General features: G+C 41.1%; 1 protein-coding gene across 3 annotated transcripts in view; it reads right to left on the bottom strand.

Annotated features, from left to right (window-relative positions):
* Positions 1-15855, bottom strand: part of LOC132016584 (WASH complex subunit 2A-like) — a 55823-nt gene that overhangs the window by 22032 nt on the left and 17936 nt on the right. For all 3 annotated transcript variants that reach the window (XM_059398005.1, XM_059398006.1, XM_059398007.1), the window contains exons 10-20: positions 15656-15743; positions 15056-15127; positions 14218-14336; positions 13734-13791; positions 12507-12566; positions 11925-12116; positions 9438-9565; positions 7918-8004; positions 4896-4997; positions 3066-3197; positions 389-552 (exon numbers count right to left, since the gene is read on the bottom strand). In XM_059398005.1, the coding sequence (XP_059253988.1) occupies positions 389-552; positions 3066-3197; positions 4896-4997; positions 7918-8004; positions 9438-9565; positions 11925-12116; positions 12507-12566; positions 13734-13791; positions 14218-14336; positions 15056-15127; positions 15656-15743 (1202 nt within the window). The remainder of the gene's footprint in view (positions 1-388; positions 553-3065; positions 3198-4895; positions 4998-7917; positions 8005-9437; positions 9566-11924; positions 12117-12506; positions 12567-13733; positions 13792-14217; positions 14337-15055; positions 15128-15655; positions 15744-15855) is intronic.

Raw genomic sequence — 15855 nt, 5'->3', positions numbered from 1 at the left:
CCTTCAAACAATGTTTTTCAATGCTTAGTAGATTTTCATTCAAATGGGAAACTTAAGTACTCAGACCAAACTTTACTTTCTATAGGGTATCCCAGAAGAAAACAAAAAAGATAAACTGCACTTGAATCCCTAGCAAAGAAAAATAATGTTTAGGGGTTAAAAAAATAATAAGTAGAAGAAATTAGATAAATCCACTATGAAAAACATTTCCCAGCAATGAGGAGAAAATACCCTACACGTGAAAATCAAAGATGTTCTCCCTTGTATGACTACTAAGTAATGAATGATAATCACGGCACCCCAAGTAACTGACATCTTGTGAATCAAATACCTTTATACTTATTACCACAGACATTGGATAAACAATTTCTTACAATGACTATCTCACCTGTCCTTAGCAACAGCAAAGAGATCATCTTCATCATCCTCGTCAAAGAGACTGGTCTTTTTCACAGCCTTGGCCTCCTGCTCCTGAGTGGCACCAGAGTCCCGAAGTTTAGACCTGTTGTCAGATGCTGAGTTTGTCTGTGAATCAGCAATATTCCACTGGTCCTTAAAATATAAAATATATATTAAAATCCTGTGGCAATTCAGACTAAGGAACCTGGAAGTAAAATAAAACTTACATTCATTAAACTAAATTGTATTTAAACTAACTATTAAACTAAGTATATCATTCTTTTTTTTTTTTTAAAGATTTTATTTATTTATTTGACAGAGAGAGATCACAGTAGACAGAGAGGCAGGCAGAGAGAGAGGGAGGCAGGCAGAGAGAGAGAGAAGCAGTCTCCCCAGCCGAGCAGAGAGCCCGATGCGGGACTCAATCCCAGGACCCCGAGGATCATGACCTGAGCCGAAGGCAGCGGCTTAACCCACTGAGCCACCCAGGCGCCCTTAAGTATATCATTCTTGAAGAAAGTTCACATCTGGGGCTTTTCTTTGAACTCAAGTCTAGACATCTGGGTTCTTTATCCTCCAGTTCTGACCTTATGCCTTCCTCTATCACCACATGTTTCTTCCCTCTATGGTTTTGTTCTGGGTTAGGACAGGGGAAGTTGTCTACCTTAGCAGATTCAAACTTATGTATAGAGGGGGATGAGAAGAAAGAGGAATATTAAAAAAAAAAAAAATCGAGAACACGCAACTTTTGAGGAAAATGATACTTTAAAGATCTTAAAGCAGACTGGAAAAAAATGTATGAAAAGCTCACACAATGCACATCTAAACAAGACACAATGAAAGTGCTAGTGGGAGACCTGGATGGCTCAGTTAAGTCTTCAGGCTCGGGTCATGACCCCAGGGTCCTGGAATGGAGCCCTGCGTGCATGGGGCTCCCTGCTCAGTGGGGAGCCTGCTTCTCTGTCTGCCTCTGCTGCTCCCCTTGCTTGTGCTTGCTTGCTCTCTCTCTGTCAAATAAATTAATTCTTAAAAAGCAAAAAAGGAAGAAAGCTGCTAGTGACCCTTTCACCACAAAAGCCTAAATCTTAGACCTTTAGAAAACATTAAGGGAATCCCATCTGGCTATGGTCTCAAACACAGGAATTCCTGAACACTTCCTTAAGTGGTCCTTTGGTCTCTAGAATCTAGAGTTTTGCAAAGCAAAGTGGGGTTCACAAGCAGCGGCATATGTTATACAGACTTCTGGTTCCAGCCCAGACTTTCTAAATTAGAGTGCATTCATAACAAGATGCCCAGGTGATTTCTTGACATGTCATGGTTTGAGAAGTGCTCCTCTAGTGTAGCGAGGCTCTCCCAGGAGAGCTTTAGAACATTCCAGTGGCAGGCCACATACCAAACCACTCAGAATCTACAGGAGTGCAATTAAGTAAAAGTACTCTTTTAATTTTCTCCAGATAACTCCAATGGGTAGCCAAGATGGGGAGAGTAACTGTTCTAGAACCTTGATTATCTTTACTGAGCAAGTACTGTTACTCCCAGCTTTAGCTAACAGGATTGACCCTTCAACATGGGTTTGAACTGCATGTGGATTTTTTCGATAAATCTATGCACAGTATTGTAAATGTATTTTCCCTTCCTTATGATCTTAACAATTTTTCTCTAGCTTGCTTTATTCTAAGAATACAACGCATAATCCATATATACATGTAACATATAAAACTAAGTGTTAACCAACTACTCATGTTATTGGTAAGGCTTCTGGTCAACAGAAGGGTATTGGTAGTTTAGTTTTTGGAGAGTCCAAAGCTACATGACAATTTTCAACTGTACAGGAGGTCAATACCCCTAATTCTCACATTGTTCAAAAGTCAATTGTATTTTTATTTTCCCTGAACCACTTTAATACTGTGTAGGAAAAATTCCAGATAGTTGGCCATTACTATAGGGAGAACAACTGAAAACAATGCTAGAGAGAAAAAAAAAATGGAAAACCCATCATAAAATTTGTATGTTTGAGTAGAAAAAGCAAATTATGTTTTATCATTTTAAGTTGCTTCCAATAAAACACATTACTATGTCTATAATTTCTCCATCCACATCATGCCTTCATAACTTGCCTATACTGTTAAAATAAAAAATAATTATTTTAATGCAAAAAGATTTTTAATGCTCAGGATCTGTAATGTCATTGTATTTAAGGTCTTTTCCTATACAATTAAATCAGCAACTGAACCATATTCACTACTAGCTCTGCTAATCTGTACCTAGACAGCAAATAAAAATATTGTTAAGACTCACAAAAAAGGAGTTAAACTTGCAGAGGATATTCCTACCACATCTAGCTACAGTTCTTGATTCATGAAACATAATAATCATTTAACAATATAAAATAGTCCTAACTCATCTGAATTGGCATATAATTTAAGACGCATACTTCTTTTATTCTGAACTGTTCTCTGAAAACATTAATTTTTACGTTAATATACTATACTAAATACCTTCTTCCAGAAAAAAAAAATGAGACAGTTTTATGAACAAAATCTTTGGTAACTAAACTTCACTGGATATAAAATAGGTAGGAAAAAAGAAAATGTTTAGGATAGTTGTAACTCTTAAACCCCATCAAACAACCTCTTGCTCTTCTCCAAGAGAAACTTTCCACCCACCTCCTCATCACTGCTGAACAACAAAGCAGACGCTTTCTTTCTGGAGGGCTCAGATGGTTTTGCTTTTTCTTGGCTCTGAGTTAGAAGAGATGATGACTGCTTCTTAGCAGCTGTTGCTGCAAAAAGATTATCCTAGAAAAACAAATGGCAGAAGAGTATGGTAACTTTATAGACATAAAGCAAAAAATAGACAATTTTCCATGTCAAACTGTTGAAGAATAAGTCTCTAATCAAGTACAGCATACATATAATACCTTAAGGGGGAAAACACAAAATGCCAGTAAATCCCACTTTTCTCCTACAGATAACCCTAAAACAACAGTCTATAATCTTCTCTAACTGTATTCTCCATCCACAGAGGGAACAGACCATATGGAACTCAAAGGCAAAACACTTGGGAGGTAGTGGGAAGAGGCCAAGGTCACAGAGATAGGAGGAAACCTGGCCCCACTCAGGCCAGCTATATGTGGGCCCTCTATGCTCATCAGTGAGAGCAGTCCAGACTGTGTGACAGGCAACAACTTGCACACCTTTCTATGACTTAGAAACCAGACCAATGAATTATAGAGAGAAACTGGGAGCTTTCTCCACTCTCTCACCTACAAAAGACACATACCTGGGACAGTGGGAAGGAATGACTTGTGTTTTCTGGTTAATTTTAAAGAGACGATACAAACATAAGAAACAGTTTACCAAATAAAATCACTGGCTTACTAAAGAGCTGATTCTCCAGTTCAATGGCATTTACCAATTTTTGTACAGTCAAGCATTCCAAAAGTATCTATTATTTTCATTAAGGTAATAGAAACAAAATCATCAGAGCGCCTGAACCCAAGTTAGACAAAAAAATACTCTTAACAATATACCACAGCAGATGAATAGCCCTAAAATGTAAAGATTTGATAAAGGGAAGCTTTAAGCAAAGTGTGGGAAGGTAGGAAGGCCAAATGAACTGCTAATCCGATAGAGATTCTAATGACAACAGTGAACACTTCCCATGCACTTACTGTGTGCCAGGCAGTGCCAAGAGCTGTACATGAGCTGTTCCAGCTGCCACAATGACTCCACATACTATTAAGCCATGTAAGATTTGGGAAGTTTAAGTTACTTGCCTAATGTCCCTGATTTACAGGTGAATGCAGGGGTCTGGTGCCAAAGCCCATGAGCTTGACCACTGCACAGTACTGCATAAGAAAGAAGATTTGATTCGTCTTCCCTCTTATTTACTTCCCCCACTTCGCCCTCTCGTCCAGGGTAGAAAAGGAAAACAGGTGAGGACATGGCTGTCTTCTATTTGCGCTTTATCCAAGACATTCTCATAGGTCATTGGGTATAGTAAAGACATCCCCTGAAAGGTATTTTCTTAAAGACAGATTTTTAAAATGAAATATACAAAGCCTTCCATTAAAAGCTGGGTCAAGAATCTAATGTCCATAGGGCACCCAGGTGGCTCAGTTGGTTAAGTGTCTGCCTTCAGGTCAGGTCATGACCCCCAGAGTCCTGGGATCCAGCCCTGCAGCAGAATCTCTGTTCAGCGGGGAGCCTGCCTCTCCCTCTCCTTCTGCCTGCTGCTCCCCCTGCTTGTGCTCTCTCTCAAATAAATAAAATCATTAAAAAAATAATAATCTAATGTCCTGCCCATTGTACAGCTAGGAGTCAAGGAAGAAGGCAGAGACAAAAACTAAAATATTTTTGTTATATAAGCCTCAGATTATTTCACTGCCTCTCATCATCTTGTTTTACTGCATGAGCCTCCAACTATAAAGCTACATCAGCAACGATTTTCTCATCAAAAACTTATTTATCTTGCATTGCAATAATACCATTTACCTCTTCATCTTCGTCATCAAAAAGCGAGACTGACGTGGGGAGTTTGCTAGGCTGGAGAGATGCATCTTTTGACTTACTCACATTTTGAGAAGAAAACAAATCCTGTTGGACCAAGATTAAAGTTCCTGGTTAACAAGACAGATCAGCTTTTAAAGTATCAGTTAAATATAAAACACTGAAGACTATGGCATGATGGCTGCGTGAGTCTAGGTCTCTCCGTGAGAGGCAAGCTGGCTGAGAAGACACGTCAGTTTGTCCTGGCGGGTGCAGCACAGACGCCTGACGCCCGTGTGTGAGAAGGAAGAGGCCCACATGGAACTCCAGGTGGCCTCACTGGAACTCTGGGGTTTCTAAACTCCCACATGGACATCATTTCCCAACTGATCTCTTATCCTGCTAAAAAAGTAACAATGACTTCCTTTTTTTGCCCAGAGAATTGGAGCAATTAAACAGATTCAATAACAGAAGTAGAGGCTAGATTCCCAAATTACTGCATCTATGACTCTGTTGTATTTACTAACACTCTCCTCTCCCCTTATAAAAGTATGATACTATTTCCTCCACATATATACAAATCCAGATTTTATTTTAAAATGTTTGGTATTCTACTTGAACTATAGATAACAGATGCTGCTACTAGATCTACTGGATCTACTAGACCCTGAAGAAACTTCATGTGGTAGATCTACTAGATCTACTGGATCTACTAGACCCTGAAGAAACTTCATGTGGTGTCAGCCTATGATGCAAACTGAGCTGCGTGAACTAGAAACATAAAAATAGGATAGATATTCCCTTAGGACAGAAACATCAAAAGCCAAGAGCCAGACAATTAAATAGGATGAGAACATAGTTTCTGAGAGCTCTCTGGGTATTTCTTTTTATTACGGCATCAATGCCTCCTCTCAAACACAGACCTGATGAATTCATTAACTGAGAAGAGCTCTTCTCAGCCCAGTGGATTCACCTGGACCCCATGGAGACCCACGAGTCTGTTGAGGTAAAGAGACCACATGGGCGGAGCAACAGCCTCTCCTGCATTTTACACATTGGCAAGATTTCACTTACAGAAAGATTTCTTTGTCTCACTTTTCCTTGCATAAGTACCCCGACAGCATCCAGTAATAACAATCTATGACAATGCACATGGGACAAAGCCTTCGGTGGTGGTAGTGAAACCTGTCTGCAAATTCTTATACACTCCTACCACCAACAAGTAGAGTCTGCATCGCCTCACCTGGAATCTCGGCGGGTCTCTGTGACTATCTCGACCATGCTGACCTCCAAGGCCAGGTTACAAAGAGTAATATGGCCTCTGCACTGCTCTCTGGGCAATCTCACTTTGAAGCCCTGTGCTACCACTTCAGAACCCACCTTCCCTGCAGCTGCCATGCCAGGAGACCACAGAAAGATGGAGAAGGGTGCCCCCAGAGCCCCAGCTGTCTGAGTCTTTCTGCCCAGATACTGGACACAGGAGTGAGAGGATTCTCAGCCCAGCCACCTTCAAACTAGAACCACATGAGAGACCCTAACTGACAAGTGCCTGGCTGAACCCAGTCCGGTTCTAGAACCACAGGAGATAATAAAACTTACTGGTGTTTGATACCACTAAGTTTGGGAATGATTTATTTCACAGTTAATAGGGAACTGGAACACATTTTAAGTCACTGAAATTGCTCACATTTGGTTTTTTCATGTAGTCAACAACTCTTAAATTGGCTTACCAAAGGCCGAGCACTAGCCTAAGTGTTAGAGGTACAGGAAGAGACAAAAAGGCCTGCCCTCATGGAGCTTATTCTAGTTGGGACTGAGGTAATGAACAAGCACACATGAAATGTCAAACAGCAACACATATTGTGGGGAACAACAGAGCAGAAGAGAAGGCAAGGAGTGTGGTGTGGCAAGTGCTGGCGGGCTTGCAATCATGCAAAGGATCATCAGAGGAGGCCTCAAAAAAAAAAAAAAAAAAAAAAAAACTGTAAGAAGGAAGGAAGCAAGGCATCCAGATTCTAGGACAAGCACTCCCAGAGGGCAGGAGTCAGTGCAGGTGTGCTCTAGGATGAGGAAGCCGGGAGCGTGGGATGCGACTGGAGTGCGAGGCCCCACCATGCTGTGCTCATGTGTCAGGAGTTTGGCTTAACTGGAGTCTGGTTAGTTCCTATCTTCTGTACACTGGCCGTCAATGAAATATAAGCCTCATGGGTTTTATTTACATCAATGGCAATCACTCCACTTCCAAAGAGTTGTACGTCCATCCTGGCTGTTAGTGCAAAGTAACCACAAATGCTTAATCCAGAGTTCACAATTTAGTGACATTACATGTAAATTTCTGCCATGTCCATATATTTTTCTGTAAAGGGGACTTACAATGCCCATTGCATTTTCAGATAGGTCTCTGATCCCCTGAGCCCCATACTGGGTGTAAAGATTACTAAATAAATAAATAGGGACGCCTGGGTGGCTCAGTCCATTAAGCATCTAACTCTTGATTGAGGCATGAAATCAGATCTAAAAGGACCTAGGCCTGTGAGAGACACTTGTGAGAGGGTTGCTGTTCCACTGGAAAGATGCTTCCAGATGGGAACCTTCAAGAACTGAGGCTGTCTGCAAACACTGCCAGCCCACAAACCATTATTGGTCACAAGATAAAAGCCTATGCCAGAATACATACCACACGGCACTACGCCCGTTACTCAATGAGACTACTGAAAAAAGAAACAGCATGTTGATTTCTGTTCTGGTAAAGGCACCTCACCACACCATGGATCAACAAAGAGCCTGAGAATTGAGCATCCTCAAGAGAGTATTTTTCTCCCAGGAGATGCATTGGATTCAAACCCAACAGTGAAAAGTATTACTATACGTACTGCTTTCTAAACACAATGTGTTCTCAAAACATGAATTTCAAAAAAAAGAAGTATTTAATAAAAGGTCTTGTACCTTTACTAAAAAACCCTGATTTAGAAATATTTTGTCATATCCAAAGACTAGTTCCCTAGAACTAAGAACGAGAATTCCTTACCTCAGAGTCCTCTTCATCTGAAAATAAGCCTTTTTGAGTCTTTGTTTCTGGCAAGAGCTTGGGATTTTTGCTGGAAGGAAGGGTAACCTTGTGGGGGGCGGGGGAGAAAACCAAAAACCTAAAGGTTAACAAACAAGATAAATAGAAATGAGGGTTTATTCAAACATTCATTTGGAATACAGACTGGGTCTCTGCTCGGGTAAGGCACCAGGCCATATGCCACGGGAATAAGATGCAGACCTTAAACACGTATGAAGAATTAATGCAAAAGAAGAATCACGAGAATTTAAAAATCGGTGTAAGTTAGGAAAGAAGAAAAAAATAGTTCCTCAATAAAGTAAATTTCTCAGGACAAAGCCTAAACACAGGAGATAGTACAAGCGAGGACAGGCCAGGCAGAGGGAACTGCAGGAGAAGAGAAAAACAAGTTAAGCCAGAGGGTACAACTGGTGGATCTGGGTATTCAATACCCAAATGGGACATGTATAGTTGGAGCCAGCAGAGAAAGGCAGGTTACCCCTACGAGCCTGCCAGACCTGAATGCTGAGGCACAGGTGGTCAGCAGTGGGAAGGTCTGGGTTTCACAGAAAGGACACACAAGAGGTGCTTTAGAAAGAGGATGATCAGGACACCTAGCTGGCTCGACTGGAAGAACATGCAACTCTTGATCTCAAGGTCATGAGTTCGAGCCCCATACTGGGTGTAAAGATTACTAAATAAGTAAATAGGGGCACTTGGGTGGCTCAGTCCGTTAAGCATCCAACTCTTGATTTGAGGCTCAGGTCATGATCTCAGGGTACTGGGATCAATTCCTATGTCAGGCTCCATGCATAGGAGGAGTCTGCTTGAGATTCTCTCTCCCCCTCTCCCTCTGCTCCACCCCCTCATGCACATGTGTGCACACGCTCTCTCTGTAAAATAAATAATCATTAAATAAACAAAGTTAAAGTAGAGAGAGAGAAAGAAAAAGGATGGATCAAGCTATGTAGGATACCAAGGAAAGGGACAACAGCCAGAAGAGTTTAAAGGCTGATGGGGATGCATCCTGTTACCCAAACACAGGTTCATTTAAAACAAACAAACAAAAACAATGATGCTAATGGTTTACAACAGGTTGAAGAGAGAATCCATAATCCTATAGTGACAACTTAAAAATCAGGAAAGAAAGAGGAAAGAAAGTTCTTCAGTTCTGTTTGGAAAAATGTTAGCTAATACAGAAGAAATGAGAGAATTGGAAAAACGTTCTTTTGTAACCCTTAACATGATAACCGGTTTAGGAACAGATCATCCATGGAGGTACAACCCACTGAGCAAGGCAAAATCCCAACAATTCTACAGTCTAGGTGGTAGGTATTCGGATGTCAGTGCTCAGTGTTCTTTCACCTTGTGGTATGATTCAAGTCCTTCACCATACACCTGAAAGGAAACACCACTTCCCTCTAGGTTCCAGACGGACTCACAAGATGCCCCAAATCAACACTTAACAAGATTTAACTATGTTAAGTTTCCCTCCTGCTCACCTTTTTCTCTGCCCTTGCTTTATTTTCCTCTGTCCGAGTCACAGTGGCTTCTGGCAAAGCAGCTGCTTTTTCTTGGAACAGATCTCCTTCCTCATCATCAAAGATACTGGCAGTGGATTTGACTTTGTCTTTAAAACAGATACCACAGCAGAAAATTACACTCAAGTCAAAACTCCCACCACTAAATTCACAGACTAAAAATTCTTCCCTCCCAAGGAGTAACTAGAAGAGTATTATTCTTTGATTAGTTATGAAACAGTATTAAGTTGGAATTTTTCAAAGTACACAAGAGCAGCTCAAATGAAACACAGAACCCGTGGTTTAACCACCTGGCTCACATACTCATCCAAGCAGTGGAGTCCTAAGTTTAGCCTAGCTTGGACTGCCATTAAAGGTAAACAGAGACCTAAAGAAAGAAAGATCATTTAAGAAGCAACCACCTTAGGAATCTGAGAAGTGAGGGTTGGGTCTTCCTTTTAAAAAGTCAAACTACTGGACACCTGGGTGGCTCAGTAGGTTAAGCAACTGCCTTTGGCTCAAGTCATGATCCTGAAGTCCCGGGATCGAGTCCTACTTCGGGGGTGAGGGGTGCATGCTTGGTGGGGGATCTGCTTCTCCCTCTGACCCTCCCCCCACATTCTCTCTCTCTCTCTCAAATAAATAAGTAAAATCTTTAAATAAATAATTAAATAAATATATAAAAAGTCAAACTACTGGAGTACATGGCTGGCTCAGTCAGCAGAGCATGTGACTCCTGATCTCAGGGTTGTGAGTTCAAGCCCAATGTTGGGGGGTACAGATTACTTAAAAATAAAAATCTTTTTAAACAGTAATAAATAAATAAATAAAAATTAAAAGTCAAACTACAAAGGCACACAAAAACAAATACTGAAATCTCCCGCATAACTCCACCTACCCACCCAAACAAAACTGCCATCAGGAATAGTTTATATACACATACCTAATTCCTCCAAAGGATACACTGACATACTCATTTCAGTGACTCACAAATAAAGCTATAAATGATAACATAACTCTAATAATATTTCTTATTATTTGTTTTTCACTTAATGTACCTACAGAATCTTTCTCATGTCAACATACAGACTTTATCCTTTGTAACACCTCACCAAATCCCACTGAACAGGAGACCACTGTGACCCTAAGGGTGAGAACCAGGGAAATCTCCAGCCTTTCACTACCAAGAGCACTCTTGTATGGAACGAGGTATGTGTCACTGCAATGAGGACACTGACTGCAGCAGCTGTCAACTTCTCTGTAATTTTAAATCAGTTCTCAACAATCCCCATTAGGCGAGAGACCTTCCAGGCCAAGAGAGGCACCACAACCTTTATTCACTGCCATTTTAGTCGGCCTAGATCTGAGTGTTTTATGCATCTGTTTGCACGCTTTTTTTTTTTTTTTAAGATTTTATTTATTTATTTGACAGAGAGAAATCACAAGTAGATGGAGAGGCAGGCAGAGAGAGAGAGAGAGAGGGAAGCAGGCTCCCTGCTGAGCAGAGAGCCCGATGCGGGACTCGATCTCAGGACCCTGAGATCATGACCTGAGCCGAAGGCAGCGGCTTAACCCACTGAGCCACCCAGGCGCCCTGTTTGCACGCTTTCTAAAATAACTAGGTGATCATTTCTCTTGGGTTTCTGTTTCTATCCTTACTTCTCACGCTCACCACTGGAAAAGGAGTTACGTCCAGAGAATGTGTTTCCCACTGAATCCTGGTTCACCTTGTCTTCAAAATAACAGTCTTCTTCTCATGTTGCTGGAAACTGTACACCTAGTAGTATCCTTCTTTTCTGGAAAAACACTTGATGTTTCCCACCAGGGAGGCTGTCAGAAATGCAGAAATCACAGGCCTCACCCCAAACCTACTGAATCTGAACGTGAATCTGCATTCTGATGAAAGTCCCAGAAGACTCATCTGCACAGAAACAACTGATTTAAGAAGAGCGACTTCATGACCATATGGGCTTGAATTTGAGGAGAGAAGAAAGGAGAGTGCCAAAGTGCCCAAGGGGCTGAAAACCCTGCCATATAAGAAAGGCTAAGGTTAGGTGGGCTTCCTAGCACAGGGACAAGAAGCTGGGAACTGAATAGCTAACACATGGCATTCTGCTCATATAATTTACTACGTGCTGTCAGAAGAAAGCATCGTTAAAACTTCCTCTGTAACTCCAAGGGTCACAACCAGAAATCTTCAGAAGGTACTACAGGGGAACAGATTTTAGCTCTCCATAGGGCAGATAATCCTAGTAATTATTTTCCAAAGCAGGAAAGATTAGTTCGGGAAACAGAGACCTCTAAGGCACCATGACTAAGGAAAGCGAGATAATACTCTATAGCAGGAATGCTTGAGGAACACTCTATGGCAGGACTGCTTCCGTTACTGGAAGACATAAAGAACTTGACAAGCTTTGTCAACATTCTCTCCCTGGCTCAATTTCCAGAAAAAGATGCTGGAAGAGGTACCTGTTTTGGAAGGTTTGCTGCAGGATGCGGTAAAAAAGTCATCGTCGTCATCATCATCATCAAAGAGGCCAGCTGGTGCAGGAGGGTATAGGCTTTTCCCTGGAGTCGGCTGCTCAGGCTTCTGGGGCTCCTTGGCCTTCTGAGGCTCCTTCAGAGAAGGAACAGAGGTGGCACCAAACACATCAGTGTCCCCTGTGGGTGGAGGGACAGGACAGCCACAGCAGTGAGCCAGAGTGGGTAGGTCTCTTGATTTTACAGGGGGTAAAAAAAAGGACCACCCACCAAGAACAATCAGTTTCCGCTCATACACAAAACACATTAACAGGACCCAACAAACCCCATTCTTTACTGCTACAGAACATCCCATGACGCCAATCACCTGGTCACTAAAACATAAGGAAGTCCAAGGCCATTGCCTTCTGCAAGAATATGAGCTAACACCAATGAATGAGCTCTTCCTGCAGGCTATCCGTTGCCCTCTGAAGCTCCTCCTACTCTCTAGATGGCACTTGGATGACAATTTAAAAAATGACAAAACAGCACTTAGGTGGTTTTTAAAAAACAAACCCTAGGTCATGATACCTAAAAATACAGAAACAGCTCCTGCTGGGATTTTCTTTCCAGGTTTGGAGGACGAAGACACTAAAAATGAGAAAGAAAAAAATTACCACTTCAGGAAAGATGACTTTTCTTGTTAAAGGCACCTTACTGAAATATGTACAACACAATACAGAGCTAATGGGAGACCTTTGAAAACTAATTTTTCCTAAAAGAGCCATTTTAAAACTCCTTAGCTTTAGTTCACTCTTCTCTCCACCCCAGTACTTTTTTCTTGGTACTAATAAAATCCAAGCTTTGATTCCCAGGGAGGATCACTTTGAGTCTGGTCAAACAATAGCACTGCGTGGCCGAGGGGCCAAGGAAGGAGAAAGGCCCAAAGAGAAGGCAGAGGCAGAGCAAACAGGCCTCCTTAACAGTTTTGGCTCTATGCATTCCAACTGGAGAACAAACAAGTCAAAGAGAACAGCAAAAATTGTGAAATATCAACAACAACAAATAAATGAAGACAGTAACAATAAGGAGGGGAAACCAGCATTCACTGATGCCAAGAAATAGAGAGCAGGAACAGCAGGACATCAAACCAACAGCATCACAGCAAGACCAAAATCTGATGGCTGGTGACCCAAGGAGACCATTTGCTTCAATTAATTAATTCCCAAATCCCAAGAACTACCACATATGGAATGAATAAAATTTGCCAAGTTTTTTCTCTTTCATGTGTGCTCCACAGACGATTCTGATGAACACCGGACAATGGAATTACTGACCTCCAAATTATATGCAGAATTCTAGAAATGCTCCTTTGAATTAAACATGATTAAATTAAAATATCATCAACACTGCTACAGAGTACTTTCCCAGTTTGACTTTTTATGACTTCTCTATTAAGAAAGAGATAAAGGAGGGCATGTGCTATAATGAATACTGGGTGTTATAGAAGACTGACAAATCGTAGGCCTGTACCTCTAAAATCAAGAATACACTATATGTTAATTAACTGGATTTAAATTTTTAAAATGTTAAAAAACACAAAATTTTAAAAAGAGACAAAACTATGATGTGTATTTAATTTACAAGACATGAATTAGAGAAAATCAGAAGCTCTTAACTAGACCAAGGCTATAAAACAGCTTCCTGCCTAACGAGCGAGGCTTGGGGAACAACTGTAGGGGTTCCTCTTCCTACTGAGAAATTAAGTTCTGGAATTCTGTTCACGAATAAGAAGAGCCAGCCTCAATGCAAGCTTACCTGCATTAACAGAGGTTTGAGCTTCCTGATCCTGAGGGGCTTCTGTGAAGAGGTCACTCTGCTTGCATGAAAGTACGGGACATGAAATTTTAAAAAAAAAAAAGGAAAATGCAGCTGCGTTTGAGGATTTCTAAAGAAAAGTACCTTGTAAAGTTTAAAGATACATATTTATTGCTCTGCCAGAATTTAGTTTCAAAGTTAAAACTACGGCAAAATCAGAGTCTTAAAGAATGTAGGTCTATCCAGAAATTAAATATAATGGAAGAAAATAACAAATGACTATGTGATCGAGTATTCACTATAAATGCTCTAACAACCTCTCTCCACCTAACAAAGGGCATCAGGATACAGTATTTTCTCATTTTGTGATCCTTAGTTCAAAATATGAGAAAATACAACTTGCATCTAAGAAGCCGTTTCTTCCCTACTGAGTGTGAACCCAGGACACCACGAGGGGGAGCTTCGTTGATTACCAAGGACTCACCTCATCTTCCTCATCATCGAAAAGTCCTTTCCCTCCACTGAACAGGCCACCTCGGGAGCCAAATGGGGAGAAGTCTTCATCAGTCAGCTTGGGGGGTCCGAATAAGTTGTCCTCTTCATCTAACAAACAGAAAGGGAAATGTTTTGTGGGGGGAGAGTTAAAAGATGGGTTTGGAACTCAAATTTCCAGGGTTAGTCTTTACCACAAATCCGAGACTGGCATGGAGTATAACATACATAACAGCAGTCTGAGGAATTTCAAACAAAATTCATTCAACAGTCCAATGAATCCCTTAAAAGGCTCTCTGGGTTCCTACCCTTAACTCTATACATGTCTGAAGCAAGATGAATTCCACAGGCAACCCTTTTCACCTAGATTTGTTTCTCTGGAAGCAAGTAGCTGGTTCAATTGCCTTGAAGACCTACCCCACCAAGAATTTGGGAGGAAGGCAGACCGAACAAAGATCTGTACATCAACACAGTCACAAGTAGGAATGTAATGGATGTTACTGTTAAATATGAAAGGCTCTGATATATTCTTTATTGAAAATAAATGCTAAAAAATAAAAAATGCTAGGGATCCCTAGTTTCTCTACATCCAGAGAATTCTAGAAAGACAGCTGATGATAGCTTTAAAACTTAGTAATTCAAATCTCAGCATTCTGATGCACATACAAATCTCCTCCCAGGACCCCAAAGCACACTTTTAAATGGTTTAGAAATGAGAAGAGAGACAGACCCCATTTGTCGGCATTTAAAGCGGAATTCTATGAATTACAAAAGTGATATTCCTGAATCAGGAGCCTCCTACCATAACAGAATTGAGGGGAAAGGCTTACCATCTGAGGGAGTTTTCTTCTCCTTCTTCTCCTTCAATGTCTTCCGAGGTTTTGCTTCTTCTGGAGACAAGGCTTGAAGAGTATTTCACAGTTTTAAGCATACACAGTCTACCCTTAGTATTTATAGACTGACTTTTTACACTTATTTCTGTCAGCTGTGGGGCTCCGAAGCTAAGAGCAGGACGTTCAACTTTGTGTCTCAGCTCTACCTTAGAACTACAGTCAGCACCCTCAACCTGAAAGACTTATTCTGACATCATTCCATCCTGTTCAGACTAGAATATATGAGATAGCACATTCGTGTTTAGTCAAATACAGGAGTAAATATTGAGTAAGAGATCCCTAATCTGGAGCCTGTGATAAATGATTAGGGCAGCTATTAAGCCTCTGAAACTCCATATAAAATATTACACACATTTGTATACGTGCATTGTTCTTAGGGGTTCCACAATGTTCAATTATGAAAGAGTCTATAACCAAAAAAAAAGAATAAGCCTCTCATACCTCAGTAAAATTAAACAGGGAAATATGCTCTTAGTGAAGCACAGCAGAGGATTCTGCACTCCCTCCCTGACCCGTCAACTCCTCTCAGTGACGTACCTGTTCGCTCCTCTTCCACCTGGCCTGTAGCCTCCCCTTTGATTCGAGCCGCCAGCTCATCAGCAAACGATGTAGGTCTACTTTTTTTCTACAGGCAGAGAAGATGAAAAGTATCACCTTTCTCGGTAACACACAAACTACTATAGTTTCTTTTGATGCCTAACAAAATTACGTAAACAAAGGCAAAGGAATTGAACTGA

Source organism: Mustela nigripes, chromosome 4 (genome assembly GCF_022355385.1).
Source record: "Mustela nigripes isolate SB6536 chromosome 4, MUSNIG.SB6536, whole genome shotgun sequence".
In the NCBI taxonomy this organism is placed as follows: Eukaryota; Metazoa; Chordata; class Mammalia; order Carnivora; family Mustelidae; genus Mustela; species Mustela nigripes.
This window is presented reverse-complemented; position numbering and strand designations above follow the sequence as displayed.